Genomic DNA, 17,646 nt, shown 5'->3' on the forward strand with positions numbered 1-17,646 from the left:
TCAGACCACCTACAGACTCAAAATAAAGGAAACTCTTTGGCACAATTATGGCTCTGCTGTTTAACCAAAGACCACAAAGGGAATGTGAAACAAAAGAGAGAGAGAATGTAAAAGTTTAAGTCTTAGGCCCACAGATAGGGGCTCAATGAGAAAAATAAATAATGGGGTAGAAAACAAAATGTGTTTTCGTTAGAGTTGACCCCATATAGCCCAGAACAGAGGATATTTGCATAAAAAATTATTTGTCAAAATTGTTGTTAATTACATAGCTCTTGCTTATGTAATTTCTTCTGCCTAGACAAAAAATAAATAAATAAATCCTCCTCAGTCTTCAAATACCCCAAATCCTATCAGTTATTCAAAGCTAAATTCAAATATCATCCTGTCCATGAAAATCTGCCTGGATCACCCGCAGCCAGGATGGATTTCTCCCTCCCCCACTTCTGCAGCACTTATGTCGTATGACTCCACTCCTAGGCTGAGATGACTCCAGTATCTCTTAGCTTCCTTGTTAGACTAGGCTCCTGTAGGACCAAATTAACTGTGTTTAGCCTACCTATGTCCTCAAAGTACATTAAACTGCAGGTCAGAAGCATTTATGGGCTCATGAAATACGTGGTGACTGACTGACTGACTGACTACTGTTCACCTTTTCTCAATCAGGAAATAAGATGCTGATAAATGAAGGTCAAGGTCATATGACATGCATGCATTGACCCAGCACACTGGACTGACACCCAGCAGGATGCAATTCAGTCACAGGAACAGACTCTGTCCCTCCAACTTCAGATATAAGGCTCTCAGAAAAGCCCTCGATTAATATGGAATCTGTATATTTCAGTCCTTTAGAAAAGGGATGTGAGATCCTGAGAAGGTACTGGCTCTTCAGGTTTGCAGAAGACAGAATGCATCCAGGTCCTGGAAGGGGGTGGGGTAATCTTTCTGCATTGAAGAGCAGCCTATCTGACACTGAGACCATCAGTTTACACGCACTGAACAGAGGGCAGAGCCAACAGTCTGTGAAAAAGCAGACATTCTGCTTCATCCCGAAGCAGCAGCAGCATGGGGGCCCATAAGCAGCAGGAAGTGAGCAAGGGACCCGTTTTTTTAAAGAGAAAAAATAAACTCCCATGTTAAGAAAGGCAACTTTTTCCCTTACTTTGGAAGGACCACGATAAGAACAACAAAAACCCAGTGGGCCCTCACATATGGTTTTCTGACTGCCCTTCAACCAGATGGGAACATCAGCATGATGGCATGGCCTCCCATATCTGCTAAGCCCAAAGGATATTTTAAAAAACACAATTACGTGAGCAATGTTAATCCACTTCTCGATGATCTTGGCTCTCTGCTGAGTCTTGAGTTCTTTGCCCCCCAGGATGGTGCTGACCACACATTTGGTGAGGGTATTAAACTGGGAGATGGTGGCACGGATCGTAGGAGCCAAGTGTTTGTTCTCCTTCTTATCCCTTCGAGACCAAATGCAGCCCAGGCAGTGGTGAGGCACGACTTTCTTAAATAGTTGCTAGAAGAAGAGAGGAATTGACTTTAAGGACAATGCACACATTTCATAGGGCAAAGCATGTCATCTACTGTAACTTGGTATTTTGTGAATGGACAAATCGCTCGTTTCTACTTGATTTGCCTCATGGTGTCCATTTCAACAGACAAAAGTAAATAATTAATATATTAACTGATCAGAAAAGCCCACATGTTCTTTCTAAATCTGCTCAACTGAACACAAGGTACACGATGACCAACAGAAAATTTAAATGACCAAAAACATTTGGACTTTTCTGTCTTGGAATAAAATCCAGGTAAAAATCTACTTCTGACCAAGAAGTGGTTAAGATTACTTTGACTTCAAAATCATATCCATGGTACATTCTGGACACGCACAATCATGAACTGTGTATAATGAATATGAATGGCTACCTGAAAAATGACTCACAGAAGTGACACTCATCAAGTTCACTATTTCCCATCGTTTAAAGTGAAGAAAGTGAGAAACAAACGAAAGGAAAAACTATTCAGTGTCACACAGGAAAAGGAGGAAAGAGGGATCTGAAGCCTGATTTCCAGGTCTTTGGATTGGGAAGATCCACTGGAGAAGTGACAGGCTACCCACTCCAGTATTCTTGGGCTTTCCTTGTGGCTCAGCTGGTAAAGAATCCACCTGCAATGCGGGAGACCTGGATTCAATCCCTGGGTTGGGAAGATCCCCTGGAGAAGGGAAAGGCTACCCAGTCCAGTATTCTGGCCTGGAGAATTCATAGTCCACGGGGCTGCAAAGAGTCCGACACAACTGAGCAACTTTTACTTTCACTTTTTTCTTTTCCAGGTTTTTGCCTAAAAGTCATAGCCAATGAAGTTTTCCATCGTTCTCTTACACTACTGGTTTTTGAAACAACAACAAAGTTGAACTAATCTGATTCTCATTTGTACAACAATTCGATACAAGATGTGAGAGGGTTTGTGTAAAAGCAAATGTGCCAGCATTTGCTTTATAAAGTCCATCTGGGCTGGTGCACTGGGAAGCCCCAGAGGGATGGGATGGAGAGGGAGGTGGGGTGGGGGGGTGGATCGGGAAAGAGAACACATGTAAATCCATGGTTGATTCATGTCAATGTATGGCAAAAAACACTACAATATAAAATAAATAAATAAATAAATAAAAATTTTAAAAAAAAGTCCACCTGATTTACTTCTGAGAGTAGAGTCTATTTGCATGCTAAATAGATGGACACTCACAGCCACTTTCTACGCTGCTTCCTCCAAAGTGGTAAGAGTGGAAGAGCTGAAACCACTGTGATCCCTGATAATGGCCCTCTTTTCTTTAACCAGCTAACACTGAGCTATGAAATGTGACTAATGAAACCAAGTATGTACAGCTAACAAAAATACTCAGACTTCAAAAGACCAGGAAGCACATGTGGAAACGAGCTGCCAGATAGAGTCGCATGTGGATTCAGTGAATTTATTTTCTCCTAACTTATACTTTGACCCCTTTACAATCCTCCAAATAAACAGTTCAGATCTTGAAGTATGTATGAGTCTAAAGGGAGAGAAACACCCATGGAACAGGATAGATTTTGTTTCCTTAGGATTAGAATTCTCCTTTCCCTCTGGGTGTGGAGCGCCGAGTGAAAAGCGCCTTCACCCAGAATTGTAAGAAGAGCTGAGGCCTGAATTATTCAGATGATGGATTCAAATCACATCTTCCCTCTGCATTTACTGGCACAGCCTCTCTCGGGGATTTGAAAAGACTTAACTCACATGACCCTACTGCCCTCCCAGGGGCCACCAGTCCTGTCACTGCCCACATTTTAAGCAGAAGCACGTCAAAGGCACAAAGAGAAGACATACTGCATCCATATAGGTCAGCTGCTCAGCCACGAGATCTTCTGAGAAGCACGTGAACTCCGCAGACCCGCCGCCCTCCAGTTCCTCTTCCTCTTCCAGGCTGAAGGAGATGCTGTTGGGAAACCCATCTGTTCACAGGTGGGGGAAAAAATAATCAGTAGTCTGATGCCGCTGTATATGACCTTGTTTACAGAGTCAAAAATGGACTTATTTAATTTAGGAAGAAGGGGGCTGACCCTTAGAAAACTCACAGGGAGAGAACAGCAAGCATAATAAATGGAATGAAATGAAGGTCTTCCCTCTCTCGGCTCGTCCCTAGAGGTTTTACTGAGTCCAGAGGCCCCATGTTGTCACTCTGACAAACCACAGGATCTTTAGTCAAGGACAAAGTAGAACAAAGGCTAGAAAAAGCAAAGTGGGGCTACATTCAGGGGTCCCCCTCTCAATTAAGGCACCCTCAAATCCCTCTGATCAGCTCAAGCATTAATCCAACTATTTCCTAAACCTCATCTATGCATTTCTTAATTACTGGGCCAGTAATTATCAGAAGCCTGGAAGGAAAGGGCATGAAGGCAAGACAGGCTCTGGGGAGTAGAATAAGCCATTTTGGTGTCAGAAATACTGATGAAGTCCTCAGAACTCTCAAGAAGTCCTCAGAATTCTCAGAACATTAAGAGTAGCTTTCAACTTCTACCTAAAATTAAGTATGTATATCTGTTCTCTATGCCTGCAACTCTATTCCTGCCCTGCAAATAGGTTTATCAGTACCATTTTTTCTAGATTTCATGTATATGCATTAATATGTGATATTTGCTTTTCTCTTTCTTACTTCTCTCTGTATGACAAGCTCTACATTCATCCACCTCACTACAACCGACTCAGTTTGGTTCCTTTTTATTGCTGAGTAATGGAACAGAGATGCAGACGTAGAGAATGGACATCTGGACAGAGTTGGGTAAGGAGAGAGTGGGACAAATTGAAAGAGCAGCACTGAAGTGTATACACTACTATGTGTAAAACAGCTCGTGGGAAGCTGCCGTATCACACAGGGAGCTCGAATCTGTGATGACCTAGCGAGGGGTGGGATGGTGGGGGTGGGGTGGTAGGGAGGCTCAAAAGGGAGGTGTTATATGTATACACATAGCTGATGCACATTGACGTACAACAGAAACGAACACAACATTGTAAAGCAATTATCCTCCAATAAAAAATAAAGGATGCATGAAGCAGTAAAATAGCCTTAAACTAAACTCACCTGAGCCTTATTAGACATAAGACCATCAATTACAAATTAATAGGACACAGACTGAAGAAGCAAAAAAAAAAAAAAAATCACTCCCCAGGACTCCAAAAGCATAAGCACTCAGCACTTGGAGCAGGACCTCGGGTCTCTGCTGTCAAAGACCATGCAATTGCAAGAAGTTTACCTTGAGCCTCTAGCCTCCCGTCCTGGAAACCTTCCCCAATTCCTGAATTGTTTCCCAACCACATTCCCTGTTCTCCTGCCTGGCAGACCTGTTCTCAATAGGAAAAATCTAGTTGCATACACGTATCTTAGCAGATGTTTAAATCAGGGTGTTACTACTCCCCCAGGATGTTTACAAAGTAAGCCTTTGCAAAATAAAAGACTTTAGACATGTTGGATCAAATTGGGGTGGTCTTTTCTTAGTTTCCTGGGCTTCCCTGGTGGCTCAGACGGTAAAGAATCTGCCTACAAAGAGGGAGACCCGGGTTCAATCCCTGGGTCGGGAAGATCCCCTGAAGAAGGGGGACTGGCAACCCACTCCAGTATTCTTGCCTGGGAAATCCCATGGACAGAGGAGCCTGGAGGGCTACAGTCCACGGGGTCGCAAAGAGTCAGACATGACTGAGTGACTAACACATTCACTTTCTTAGTTTCCTAGGGGTAAGGGAGTGCTCAGTGGATCCTGCATCACTGCCCCTCTCAGAGAACCACATGGGAATCTGCCAACTTTGATGACAGGTATGGTGAATCAAGCGGTAAAGAATCTGCCTGCAATGTAGGAGACATGGGTCTGACCCCGCAGGTTGGGAAGATCTCCTGGAGAAAGAAATGGCAACCCACTTCAGCACTCTTGCCTGGGAAATCCCATGGATAGAGGAGCCTGGCAGGCTACAGTCCATGGGGTTGCAAAAGAGTCAGACACAACTGAGTGACTAAACAACAACAAGAGGAGTTAAGGCTGGCTGCCTCATCCTAGAGTTGAAGGTACCAATGTGAACGAGGCTGGTTACAAGGCGGGTAGGCGGGGAAGCAGGAGGGGACCTCTGCCTGCCCCTGGAGGCTGGAATACAAACAGGCATGAGCTAAAGAAAGCTAACACCCCATGATTTCACCACTTTTCCTCCACACAACTCTGGCCCTCTCTCAGTGGGTGGAGGAATAAGACATCTGAATTCCCAAAGGTTCAGAATGGGCCTCTCAATCCTCTTGCTAACCACTGGATACAAATCTGCACTGCTGCTCAACAATGCAGAGGCTGCCAACTTCAGGCAAGGGGTAAAAGTGCTAAGGCGTGATCTTCTCATTCATCCAACACTCAGGGCCTGTTACGTGCCCTGGCTCAACACTGCTGTGCCTGAAGGTTACAAGTTCCTTTCTCTCCGGGGTCTCCTCCATGCTCTCACTGTCTCTGCTTCTGACTCTTTTCCAGGGGTAAGCAGGCAAAAACTTGAAGCAAAATTTTCACTTTTGAAAAACATGTAGGAGAGCCTGTTTGCTTTTGCCGGCATGAAATTGGGTAAAATGAAGCATATGGGAACCGAGCTCCTAAAACTCTTTTACGGTAATGATTCCTGTACTTAATAAACAGACAGTTCAGAGAGTTCTTGATTAAAAATTCACTCCTGGGATTGCCTAAAAGCCTTTCTAATGTCAGGCAAACTCGCTCTCCCCTGCCTCGGCCTGCCAAAGGAGCTGGCCTTCCAGTGCCCGTTACAAACGATGAACCACTGGTCCCACCAGTTCCCCAATTAGGCTGGGAACCAGGGGCAGCCCCCGTGGGGACAGCTGGGTGCTAACAGAGTATGCACCCCTGCACGCAGGCAGAAGGGGAGGTCCTGAGGGGAGCAGAGCTCCCACAGCTGGAGGGGCGCCCCTGGTATTCAAACATTCCCAGCAGATGAAGTCATCTGAGATACAGAGGACTTGGCAGTCAGCTTCCAATGATGCAATGGCATTTTTCCCCTCCCTGGTCCCCTGTCCATAAAAAAAAAAAGTCAACAGGTCCTGTTTGGAATTTTAAGGCTGTTTTCCTTGGCACTGATGCAGCTTCCCTTATCGGTGTTGAGGAACCGTTTCCTTTCCCTTACTGAGGAAATCAGGCGTCACTTCAGGGAAATGCCTGTCAGAAGCTCCAAGTGGGTCAGCCGCCACGGCAACCATCACCATGCAGCCAGTGAGGGGACAAAACGTCACTGCGTGGAAGCCTGTCCTAACCTCTTTCTGACTTTCTTCAAAGCCTGATGGTTCCAAGCAGCCCAGACCCTGCAGTGGTGGCCTTTGCTCTGTCCTTGAAAACAGGCAGTCAGTTCCTCAGATAGGAAAAAAACAGCCACAGAGACTTCCTTTGGGAGAGTCCATTGGAGATGCGAGATCTGCCTCAGGCAGGGGACAGAGAGCACGGATGTTTCCAGCTGAAGGAGAAACATCTTTTCTGAGCTTCTCAAGCTTTTGTGAGGGCAGGGGCAGGACTGGATTTAATTCCCTGCCTGCTGAATGGGGGTGGTTGTCTGTGATGGGTTTTCATTTGACAGAAGGAGGAACCGATCAGGCAGATAATGAAGAACGAATTCAAGTTCAGCATACTGTGCAATGACAAGGAAAGGCAAAAGATCATTAAGGAGGTGGTCCTCTGTATGGTACTAAAGGAACCCTGGGAAATCACTTCACCTCCCAGAGTCACTGTTTCCTCAGCCATAAAATGAGGGAGTCAGACTAGGTGGTCTTGAATATCCCCTTCTCTGCTCTAAAATTCTATAGTGTTAGCCGTGCAGTTGTGTCTGACACTTTGTGACTCCATGGACTTGTAGACCCACCAGGCTCCTCCGTTCATGGAATTCTCCAGACAAGAATACTGGAGTGGGTTGCCAGTCCCTTCTCCAGGGGGATTCTGTTCTCCAGCTCTATACAGTCTATAATTGGGACTTCAATAACCTTAAGAATTTTACACGGGTCACCCATCCCCTATCAGCTTGTCTGGAGGGAAACCAAGGCCTCCGACCCAACACGTAGGGAGAGCATTTCGTCATTGTGGGAGGTTTGCAGGATCAGGATCTAGCTTCTGCCCTGGAATCAAACGAGTACTCACTGTCGGTTTCTACTTCTTGCTTGTGAAACTGCTCAAGAAGATTTTGTGCTCTTCTCTCTGGGTCAGAGCCTGGCATCATCTGCTTGAGATAATCCAGCAGTTTCTGTAAACAGGGGAAGTCAGGGGGCTCTCGGAAGTCCTCTGCACATTGGTCAAGCCAGGCCCTCAGGATGGACGCGATTGCACTGGGGAAAGAGAAACAGAGGGTCACTGCACCCCACTGGCTGTGGAGACTCAACGCCAGCCCTGGCCATCAGAGCCCGCCCCGGCCAGGCCTCAGGAAAACGTGGGCTGCTGATCAAAGGATAGTTCACCTTAAAGTTTCCACCAGTGTCAGTGAAGTTAAAGCATTTGAAAACAGCCTGACTACCTTTCATTATTTTAAGTGATGGCTAGGGAGCAGGGGAAAAGATTGGCAAGTTTAAAAAAAAAAAAAAAAAAAAAACAGGACCATAAATTTGGAAAAACCTATACGGGGCAAAAAAAAAAAAGAAAAGAAAAAAAGACACACAGGAGAATATTGAGTCAGTCCTGAAGCAACTTCAAAGTAATCCTGTATACAACAAGATTATGTGTTTCCAATTCTGGATTCACTCAAGTCAGAGACCACAAGATCTACTGTGCTAACATTGTAGGAAGTAACTGACTGACGGTAGGCCAGAAATCTGATGAAAGGAAGGCCTCAGGTTTAGGAAAGATAAAGTGTATATTTAATTTTACAAAGATCACCATGGCTTCGGCAAAGCACCAAAAATGCCCTTACAACATTATCCTTTCGCTTTTCAAATGACCAGAGACAACGTGTTTCAAGTGGGAGAAACAGTATGAGCGGCAGAGTGAGGCAGAGGAAAAGGTAAAGGAGAAATACTTGATAAGCAAGGCCATTCATCGTGAAGGGGACCTCCTCTGGTGGCCCAGCGGAGTCCACCTAGGGTGAAACAAGGACCAGGGCCCAAAAAAAGAGTCATTTTGGGGGGCTCTGTTCCCTCCAGACATGTTACTGATTACACGAGCTTATTTTCTTTACAGGGGCTTCCCAGGTGGCCAGTGGTAAAGAATCCACCTGCCAATGCAGAAGACATGGATTTGATCCCTGGGTCGGGAAGATCCCCTGGAGGAAGAAATGGCAACCACTCTAGTATTCTTGCCTGGGAAATCCCATGGACAGAGGAGTCTGGTGGACTACAATCCATGGGGTCGCAAAGAGTCAGACACAACTGAGTGATTAAAACAACCACAACGTTCTCAAGGTAGGTGAAGATAAAATGACCTGGTGACTATGAAGTCACTTGTGTGTATGAGTCGCTTCAGTCGTGTCCAACTCTTTGCGACCCCATGGACTGTTGCCCACCAGGCTTCTCTGTCCACGGAATTCTCCAGGCAAGAATACTGGAATGGATTGCCATTCCCTTCTCCAGAAGATCTTCCCAACCCAGGGATCGAACCCTGGTCTCCTGCATCGCAGCAGACTCTTTACCATTTGAGCTACAGGGAAGTCCTTGAGGTAGGGGTAGGGGTTTTTTCCAAATTTTAAAATTATCATCTAATTATACTTCAAATTGCTTGCTTAGTCAACAAACTGTAAAGAAACTAAAAGACATTATGCTCCATATATACGAAACTGCAGGCTGGGCTTTCACAGGTGTGTCTAAATTTCACAAGTCTCAATTTCATAGTAGAGACCTGGACAACAATCAAGGCATAAAAGCAACTAAAGACAATTTAATGCTTAACTTTTGGAACTGAAGTACAAACCCAGAAGAAAAATAAATTAACTCTTTTCACTGCTGTGGAGACCACTGTTTTACTATTAGGGACATGAAGACTATAAGCACATAGTAACAGAAGAAATAAATGGCAGAGAACCATTAAAGTTGGCATTTCAAACATTAGAAATAATTTAATATTTTCTAAATCTTTAGTCCAGATTGAATGAAAAGAGAAACAGAAGTTTAATTCCCTTGCAAAAAGCTAGAAGAAATTAATCTGGCATCTGGGGCTAACTGAAAGCACAAGTAAATTGAAATTAATGAGCTAGTAGCCAGTGAACCTTCCATATTTGGTTTCTTGTTATCAATACCTTATGTTATGTATGAATGCTGAGTCCCTCTGAATTCATATGCTGAAGCCCTAACTACCCCGGTCAAAAGTGACAGACTTCAATTTTTTTAAGCCCACACACAGCACATGTTATTTCTCCTTTCTTCACCAAAACCAAATATCATGAACTGAAGAAGAAAATGATGAAGCAGCATTCTAATATTTCATTTTTATAAGGAAGATGACTTTTTCTATGAATAATTTCCCTTCTTTGCTGATAAGCAATGAGCCCAGAGCTGGGGTAGCCACACAGGTGGGGTGACAGCCAGAATCTAGGAAAACCTGATGCTTGCATCCCTTATATTGACTCTCACAGAACACTTCTGCACTTCCCAAAAGAAGGGTGGTTTAACTGAATTAGTACTACAACTCACTATTCTTTAATATGTCAGTGAGAAAATACTCTTTCAATGACACTGATGAAAAACAGACACGGAAGAATGATAATCCACATTCACACAATTAAAAATCAAAACCAGCCTCCAACCAAGAGGGAGACCAGCAACTCAGGGACCCTCAGAGTTTCATATCCTAAAAGAAAACCCAAGGCAGAAATGCAAAATTTCAGAAAAAGACAGACATTAAAGATAACAATATGTCATTAACTCCTTTGCCCATCATAATTGTTAGTTTTAAAGTTACAAGACTGATTACTTATTGGAAAAATCTTATTAATGTGTTTAAACTAAAATAACAAAATATCTACCCCCTTTCATCCTAATCCTATCCTATTCTTATGACTTTATGTTAATAGTTTGAGTATATCCTTCGAAGCTTTTCTATGTATATGTATACATATATTTAAATAGATGAAATATGTATAAACCATGGATTTTTTTTCCCACAAATAGTATGTCTATATATACACACACCTCTCTACCCACCGCCTCCAGCTCTCCCTGTTTCTCAGGGTTACACAGTGCCCACTGCATGCACACACCATAATTAATATAGGTATTCTACTAGTGCACAGGTAGTTAAGTTAATGTTCAGTTCAGTTCAGTCGCTCAGTAGTGTCTGACTCTTTGCGACCCCATGGACTGCAGCACACCAGGCCTCCCTGGCCATCACCAACTCATGTCCACTAAGTCAGTGATGCCATTCAACCATCTCATCCTCTGTCGTCCCCTTCTCCTCATGCCTTCAGTCTTTCCCAGGATCGGGTTCTTTTCCAATGAGTCAGTTCTTCGCATCAGGTGGCCAAAGTATTGGAGTTTCAACTTCAGCATCAGTCCTTCCAATGAACATTTAGGACTGATTTCCTTTAGGATGCACTGGTTGGATCTCTTTGCTGTCCAAGGGACTCTCAAGAGTCTTCTCCAACACCATAGTTCAAAAGCATCAATTCTTTGGCTCTCAGCTTTCTCTATGGTCCAGTTCTCACATCCATACATGACTACTGGAAAAACCATAGCTTTGACTAGATGGACTTTTGTCGGCAAACTAATGTCTCTGCCTTTTAATATGCTGTCTAGGTTGGTCATAATTTTCTTCCAAGGAGCAAGCGTCTTTCAATTTCATGGCTGCAATCACCATCTGCAGTGATTTTGGAGCCCAAAAAAATAAAGTCTGATACTGTTTCCATTGTTTCCCCATCTATTTGCCATGAAGTGATTGGACCAGATGCCATGATCTTAGTTTTCTGAATGTTGGGCTTTAAGCCAACTTTTTCACTCTCTTCTTTCACTTTCATCAAAAGGCTCTTCAGTTCCTCTTTGCTTTCTGCCATAAGGGTGGTATCATCTGCATATCTGAAGTTACTGATATTTCTCCCAGCAATCTTGATTCCAGCCCAGCATTTCACATGATGTACTCTGCATATAAGTTAAATAAGTAAGGTGACAATTTACAGCCTTAACGTACTCCTTTCCCGATTTGGAACCAGTCCATTGTTCCATGTCCAGTTCTAACAGTTGCTTCTTGATCTGCATACAGGTTTCTCAGGAGGCAGGTCAGGTGGTCTGGTATTCCCATTTCTTGAAGAATTTTCCAGTTTGTTGTGATCCACACTTCAAAGTTATTGTTAGGTTATTGATAGTCAAAGTTATTGTTAGGTTCTCACAATTACAACTAAAAAAAAATGCAAATCCTTGTTTACATGCCTGTGTACTTGTGTATTCCTATACGGCACATTATATAGAACTTACTCCCATAGCAAGTTGTAGCCCCGGAAGGTCTGGCCAAGTTCTCAAGAAGGACCCTAATCCACACTGGACTTGCCTTTAGATGTATGTTTTCATCCTTCTCAGACTGGCATTTTCTACTAACTCTGGTAATCTACTCATTTCACCCTTTGTGACAGTACCCTGCCCACAGTTTAGCCCAAGAAGGCTTTGAAAGTTCACTACCAACCCAGATACTGAATCTGCTAGAAAAAGCATTTTCATGCAGATGAGAAATGAAGGCGGAGGAGGAAGAAGAGAGGGACACAGACAGCACAGTACAACGCAAGGCGGACCCCTGCCCTCCTATCAGCAGGGCGTTTATCAGCATCCCGGGGAGGCAGGCCTATCTGGACAGGCCTGCGCATGAGCCCAAAGCTCATAGCAACCTTATGTTTGCCAGTCCCGGGAAGAAACTCTCTCTTCCTGATAGACTAAGAAGCAGATAAAATGTGAAACTTTGAAAATTTCAAAAAGGAACGCAACGTCACAATATCATGACAGAGACCACAGGGTTACTGGCCAATGGCTTTTCCACCTTACCTTTCCTGGCTCCACTCCTAAGATCTAACGTGCATTCTAACCAGAACTGGTTAGTTGGAAAGATGTAGAGAACCTTAATAATAAAGAGAAGCCCTGGTTAAAAGTCAAAAACTTACAGGAAAGGTGTGACGATTAAACTAGAGAGGTTACTTGGCTCTGGACACAGAATATGAGATTCAAGAAGAAAAACCTGGTTCCCACCCTCACTGTGCCACCTAGGAACAATGGGAGCGGGACCAGTCACTTAGCTCCACTGACCCTTAACTGGAGGAGAGACAATAACACCGGCCATCATCAACCTGACACTGATTGGCTGAGTTTCAAATGACATAATGCCAATACGGATACTGAGATATCTGGAGAGAGACATGACTGTTTGCAGTCTTAAGACTACTAGCCATAAGTCACAAAAGGGAGGGATTAAGAAAGGTCTGGCTCAATGAAAATCAATCAGTGCTCATGGAAAGAACTCAAAAAAGTTGCCACAGAAAGTGTGACACGGGATCCAAACCATACTTCTACAACACTTGTGGCTCCAGGTCTGCTGAAAGAATCACTGTGAGCAACTACCACACACACGCACACACATGCGTGTGTACACACACAGGCACACACACACCCCTGAGGCATCCTCCTCAGGACAGACCAATTCAGGAACATAACGCATAACACAATCTACAACAGGGGTCCCCAATCAAGATCTAATGCCTGATGATCTGAGGGGGAGCTGATATAATCATAATAGAAGTAGACAGCACAATAAATGTAACGTGCTTGAATTATACCAAAACCATCCGCCTCCTCCCCTTTTCAGGGAGAAATTGTTTTCCACAAAACTGGTCCCTGGGGCCAAAAAGGTTAGGGACCACTGATCTACAAGACATGCTTCTTCAGTGATCTGTGAAGACTGAAGAAGCAAATTTTGAAGCCAAATGGAAAGACTATGACATGACCTAAACTCAGTAATAAGAGAAAAGCCAGCACAAGACTTTCTTTTCCAAAGTAGTCTTGGTAGGTACAGAGCAAAGTTCCTCAGGCCCAAGGGAAAGTGTGTGTCTGATTAAGAAGGATGGGGTTGGGGGTGGGAGGGGTCCAAATCTGATGGCAGAGCAGACAACCAGGATCGCTTTCTCTACCTCAGGCATTCTTGGCAAGAAGCAAATCCTTGCTGTATGTGAACTTTTTCCAACCTACAATGGTCCGTAGGGTAGGAAGTCATGCCCAGGCCTGGAGGCGGCTTCTAAGACTTTTACTTCTAATGAAAGTAAAAATTTCCCTCGGGAAAATGAATTCACTAATCCAACTAATATCTGTCGACTACCCTTTATTTTCCATATTCACAAAAACTATTCACGTAATGAATGTCACAATAGGGGAGTCGAGGGCATTTGCCTTTAGAGAACTTGAAGGTGGTCAGGGCTCCAGGGGGTGTCTTCCTGAGTAAATGATGTTAAAAGACCTTAAGGATAGGGAGGATTAGCAGGGTGAAGGCTCTGGGGTAATAGCATAGGCAAAGGTCCTGAGGTGAGAGAATGCAAAACACTTCTAAGAGTTGTAAGGAAGGTCTGTTTAAAGAACAGGAAAAGAGGGGAGAAAGGGAGCATGATGAGATTTGCTATACTCATTCAGTTTCTTAGCCAAATAGAAATCACACTTAATAATAGTTGACTGGAAGACACTGGACAAACGTCTTAGGTGAGAGGTATAAGGAAATAGTACAAAACTTCTAATCACTCTCAGGGACCTTCAGGTATGCAATGCAGAATAAGAGGGCTGGCTGAGGTGAGCATTAGGCTGCTATTATGCTCAAACCACAGATTTTTAATGCATATGGGGATTTTAAGGTAAATGCATTAAATCATTTTAAAATCCCATAGGTAGTAAAATACTCTAGAATTGGCAAAAGGTTTAATGAAAAAAACTTCTAGGCATGAAGTCATTGCTCCCATGATGTGAAACTTCCAAGCCAAGAAATAGGATTATTATGACAAAAAGAATAACTCTAGCCGTTTAGAGTTGCTTTCTCTCCCCAGAAATCTAGGTGAGATAATAATTTATTGCTACTTAATCATCAGCAGAAAATAAGACATGGAAACATTTTTTAAAAGCAGCAAAACATTTTTCTATTTTAGGATATTCTCCAAGAGCTGGATCTTTCCCTAATATAGGTAACAAAAAGGTAAAAAGATCCGTGCAGAGGGTGGCCTCTGAAGCAGTGGAGCATGGGGCTTTGCCAGCCCCTTCGGGTGGGAGCCAATGCACTCTGCCCGCCAGGGAATGAAAGCCAAGTAACCCTGACACTGACCCTGAGCTAGACCCTCCACCTGGCTCTCCCGGTCACAAAACAGTTTTCTTCTGTTTCCGGGAAGGCTGCCAGTTAGAGTCTGCCTCTGAGACCCCTAGCTAGATGGTTTTGCTGATGACAAAGAACAAAGGAAGGTGCAGAGAGGTTTTGTTTTTTGTCCCCCACCCCGCCCCATTTTTGCTTGAAAAAGCACATGAAGGATGGAAAGATTATCTGGACTCACCAAGGTAATCTTGCAATGCTTTCTTGTACATTTTTCGTACATTTTGGTACTAGTGGTGAGCAGGGATTAGAACCCTGGGAGGGAAAGTGAAAGAGAACTTAAGAGAGACCTGGGGAAACAAATGTAAACAAAGACAGAGTCAGGGCTAAGCACCTGAAGGCAACAGAGGGCGGAAAAGCCAGTGAGGGGCCATGGGGCAGTTAAAGAAGAGAAAAAGCTCCAGGGCAAGAAGGAAGAAGAAAAAGATTGTGACAGGAAGGACACACAGGGTAAATATGGGTGGGAAAGGGCCCAGAGTAGGAGATGAGCTCAAAACCAATAACTCAAAATCAAGTGTTTACACACCTGTCTTTCGTTCCCAAACTACACGTACAAGCCCTGGCATCTGAAGGCAAATCTGCAGAAATTGGAAAGAACTGCTGTGCAGAGACTTACCCCTATATCACCAAACCTTCCTCAGTACATCAGTGACTGCACTCTGTTAGACAAAATGAAGAAGTCTCCTAAACGCCTATATTTCATGAGCAGTATAGCCAACGCAGTTAAACACACTCTCCAGAAGTCAGACTGACCCAGTGGCTGGTTAGACTAACCTAACCTCATTATGCCTCAGGTTCCTCATCTGTAAAGTAGATGTAATAACAGATCCCTCCTCACAGAGCGAGGCCTACAAGAGATAATACATATGAAGGACTCAGAACAGTCCCTAGGGCAGGGTGAGTGCTCAAAACCATGAGCTATTTTTATTATTTTAAAAAAGAAGAATTGCAGTCTGTAAGATCAAGGACTAAAGGCAAAAGGAGCTACACATAATCACTGGGTTCTAGCTGAGAAGTTGTTTTCCTCAGGGGTGAGTTAATGATTCTGACAGTGCTATACACATACTGCGGAACTGAATAAGTAAATGCAAAGCGGGTAGAAGCCAGCTTTCTCACTGCTGGAGAGGAAACTTACAAATAAGCCAGGGGAGGGGGCTAGAACGGTCCATGTGGTAAGGATTAGAGCTGAAGACATCAGTAAGAATTCATGTTTAACGTAATGTATTGATGGTTATACATAAGGGTACGTACAGACATATATAGTCACATAACTAATATACACATATATTTCCTAGCCATGTCAGCTGAGAGGGCCTAAAAGAAATGACACCCCAGGAGCAATGAGCACACCTCAGACCCAGAGCTTGGTTTCTGATATCATTCTCCAATAAAAAATAAAACAGGTCTCCTTGAAGAAACGGCTGATTCTAAGACTGGGATGGGAAATGCACAAAGTGAGTCCAGAACATCTTACAAGATGAGCTCAGACAAACACAACACTGGGGGCGTGTGAAAGGGACACAGGAGTCAAACAGAAGAGCTCCAATGATCAAAGCTAAAACAATCTGAGCAACAAAATACAAAAAGTAGCACTGTGTTGTATCCCACAGTATAAATGAATATCCACAAGTCTATGCTGGTGTAAACAAAAGACTGAATACATTAATAAAGTGAAAGTCACTCAATTGTGCCCGACTCTTTGTAACCCCATAGACTATGGAAAAGTGGAATTCTCCAGGCAAGAATACTGGAGTGGGTTGCCATGCCCTCCTCCAGGGAATCTTCCCAACCCAGAGATAGAACTCAGGTCTCCCACATTGCAGGCAGATTCTTTACCAGCTGAGCCACCAGGAAAAGCCCCAAAATATTGGAGTAGGTAGCCTATCCTTTCTGCAGCAGATTTTCATGACCCAGGAATCAAACTGGGGTTTCTTGCATTGCAGGTGGATTCTTTACCAGCTGAGCTACCAGGGAAGTTCAAATTAATAAATGGAGAAGACAAATCTCGCATGCAGAAGAATTTGGTGATTGGCTATATCTCTTTCTAATACTGATGGCCAGAATTCATTGGCTGCTTCGTAGGAAGAGTTCCTGTGTTAAATACTCTGTATCCTTTCAATATCCTCCTAGTCTCTCCATGTGTTGTTCCTGTTTTACAGGAACAAATTCCCAACCAAATAAGGTGGGTAAATACTTCACCCTAAAAGAGGGGAGCAAAACAAAAGGGTTGTGCATAGTGACTTCTTTCCAACCAATACAGAATGGAAAGCAAGTAGGAAGAAAGAGACATTTGCCGTGAAATACCTGAAAAATAACTACTTCATCCAGATGAGCAAGAACAACATCAACCACTATAATTCCCTCTGATAGTATGTAATGAGAATGGTATTTTATCTCTTGTGACATTTCTCTCAAAACCTCATAAATTCAGTCTAACTAGGAGGGAAAATGTCAATCTAACTACAAGAAAAATTCTAACAAAGAGGTGCCATGTGTGTGCGCGCTCCATTGTGTTTGACTCTTTGTGACCCCACGGGCTGTAACCCACCAGGTTCCTCCATCTGTGGGATTTCCCAAGCATGAATGCTGGAGTGGGGTGCCATTCCCTTCTCCAGGGGATCTTCACAACCCAGGGATTGAACCCGAGTCTCGTGTGTCTCTTGCATTGGCAGGCAGATTCTTTACCACTGGCATCACCTGGGAAGCACAATTAAAGGGGTATCCTAAAATATACCTGACCAGTACTCCTCAAACCTATCAAGGTCCCCAAAAACAAGAAAAGTCAAAAACTGTCACAGTC

The 17,646-nt window shown here is 43.7% G+C and overlaps 1 protein-coding gene across 5 annotated transcripts in view; it reads right to left on the reverse strand.

The window, feature by feature from the left end:
• The window catches only part of RGL1 (ral guanine nucleotide dissociation stimulator like 1), a 166,990-nt gene that overhangs the window by 44,277 nt on the left and 105,067 nt on the right, over positions 1-17,646 (reverse strand). For all 5 annotated transcript variants that reach the window (XM_043484577.1, XM_043484581.1, XM_043484578.1 and 2 more), the window contains 3 exons: positions 7,695-7,879; positions 3,367-3,491; positions 1,310-1,525 (listed from right to left, as the gene is read on the reverse strand). In XM_043484577.1, the coding sequence (XP_043340512.1) occupies positions 1,310-1,525; positions 3,367-3,491; positions 7,695-7,879 (526 nt within the window). The remainder of the gene's footprint in view (positions 1-1,309; positions 1,526-3,366; positions 3,492-7,694; positions 7,880-17,646) is intronic.

Source organism: Cervus canadensis, chromosome 13 (assembly GCF_019320065.1).
Source record: "Cervus canadensis isolate Bull #8, Minnesota chromosome 13, ASM1932006v1, whole genome shotgun sequence".
Lineage (NCBI taxonomy): Eukaryota > Metazoa > Chordata > Mammalia > Artiodactyla > Cervidae > Cervus > Cervus canadensis.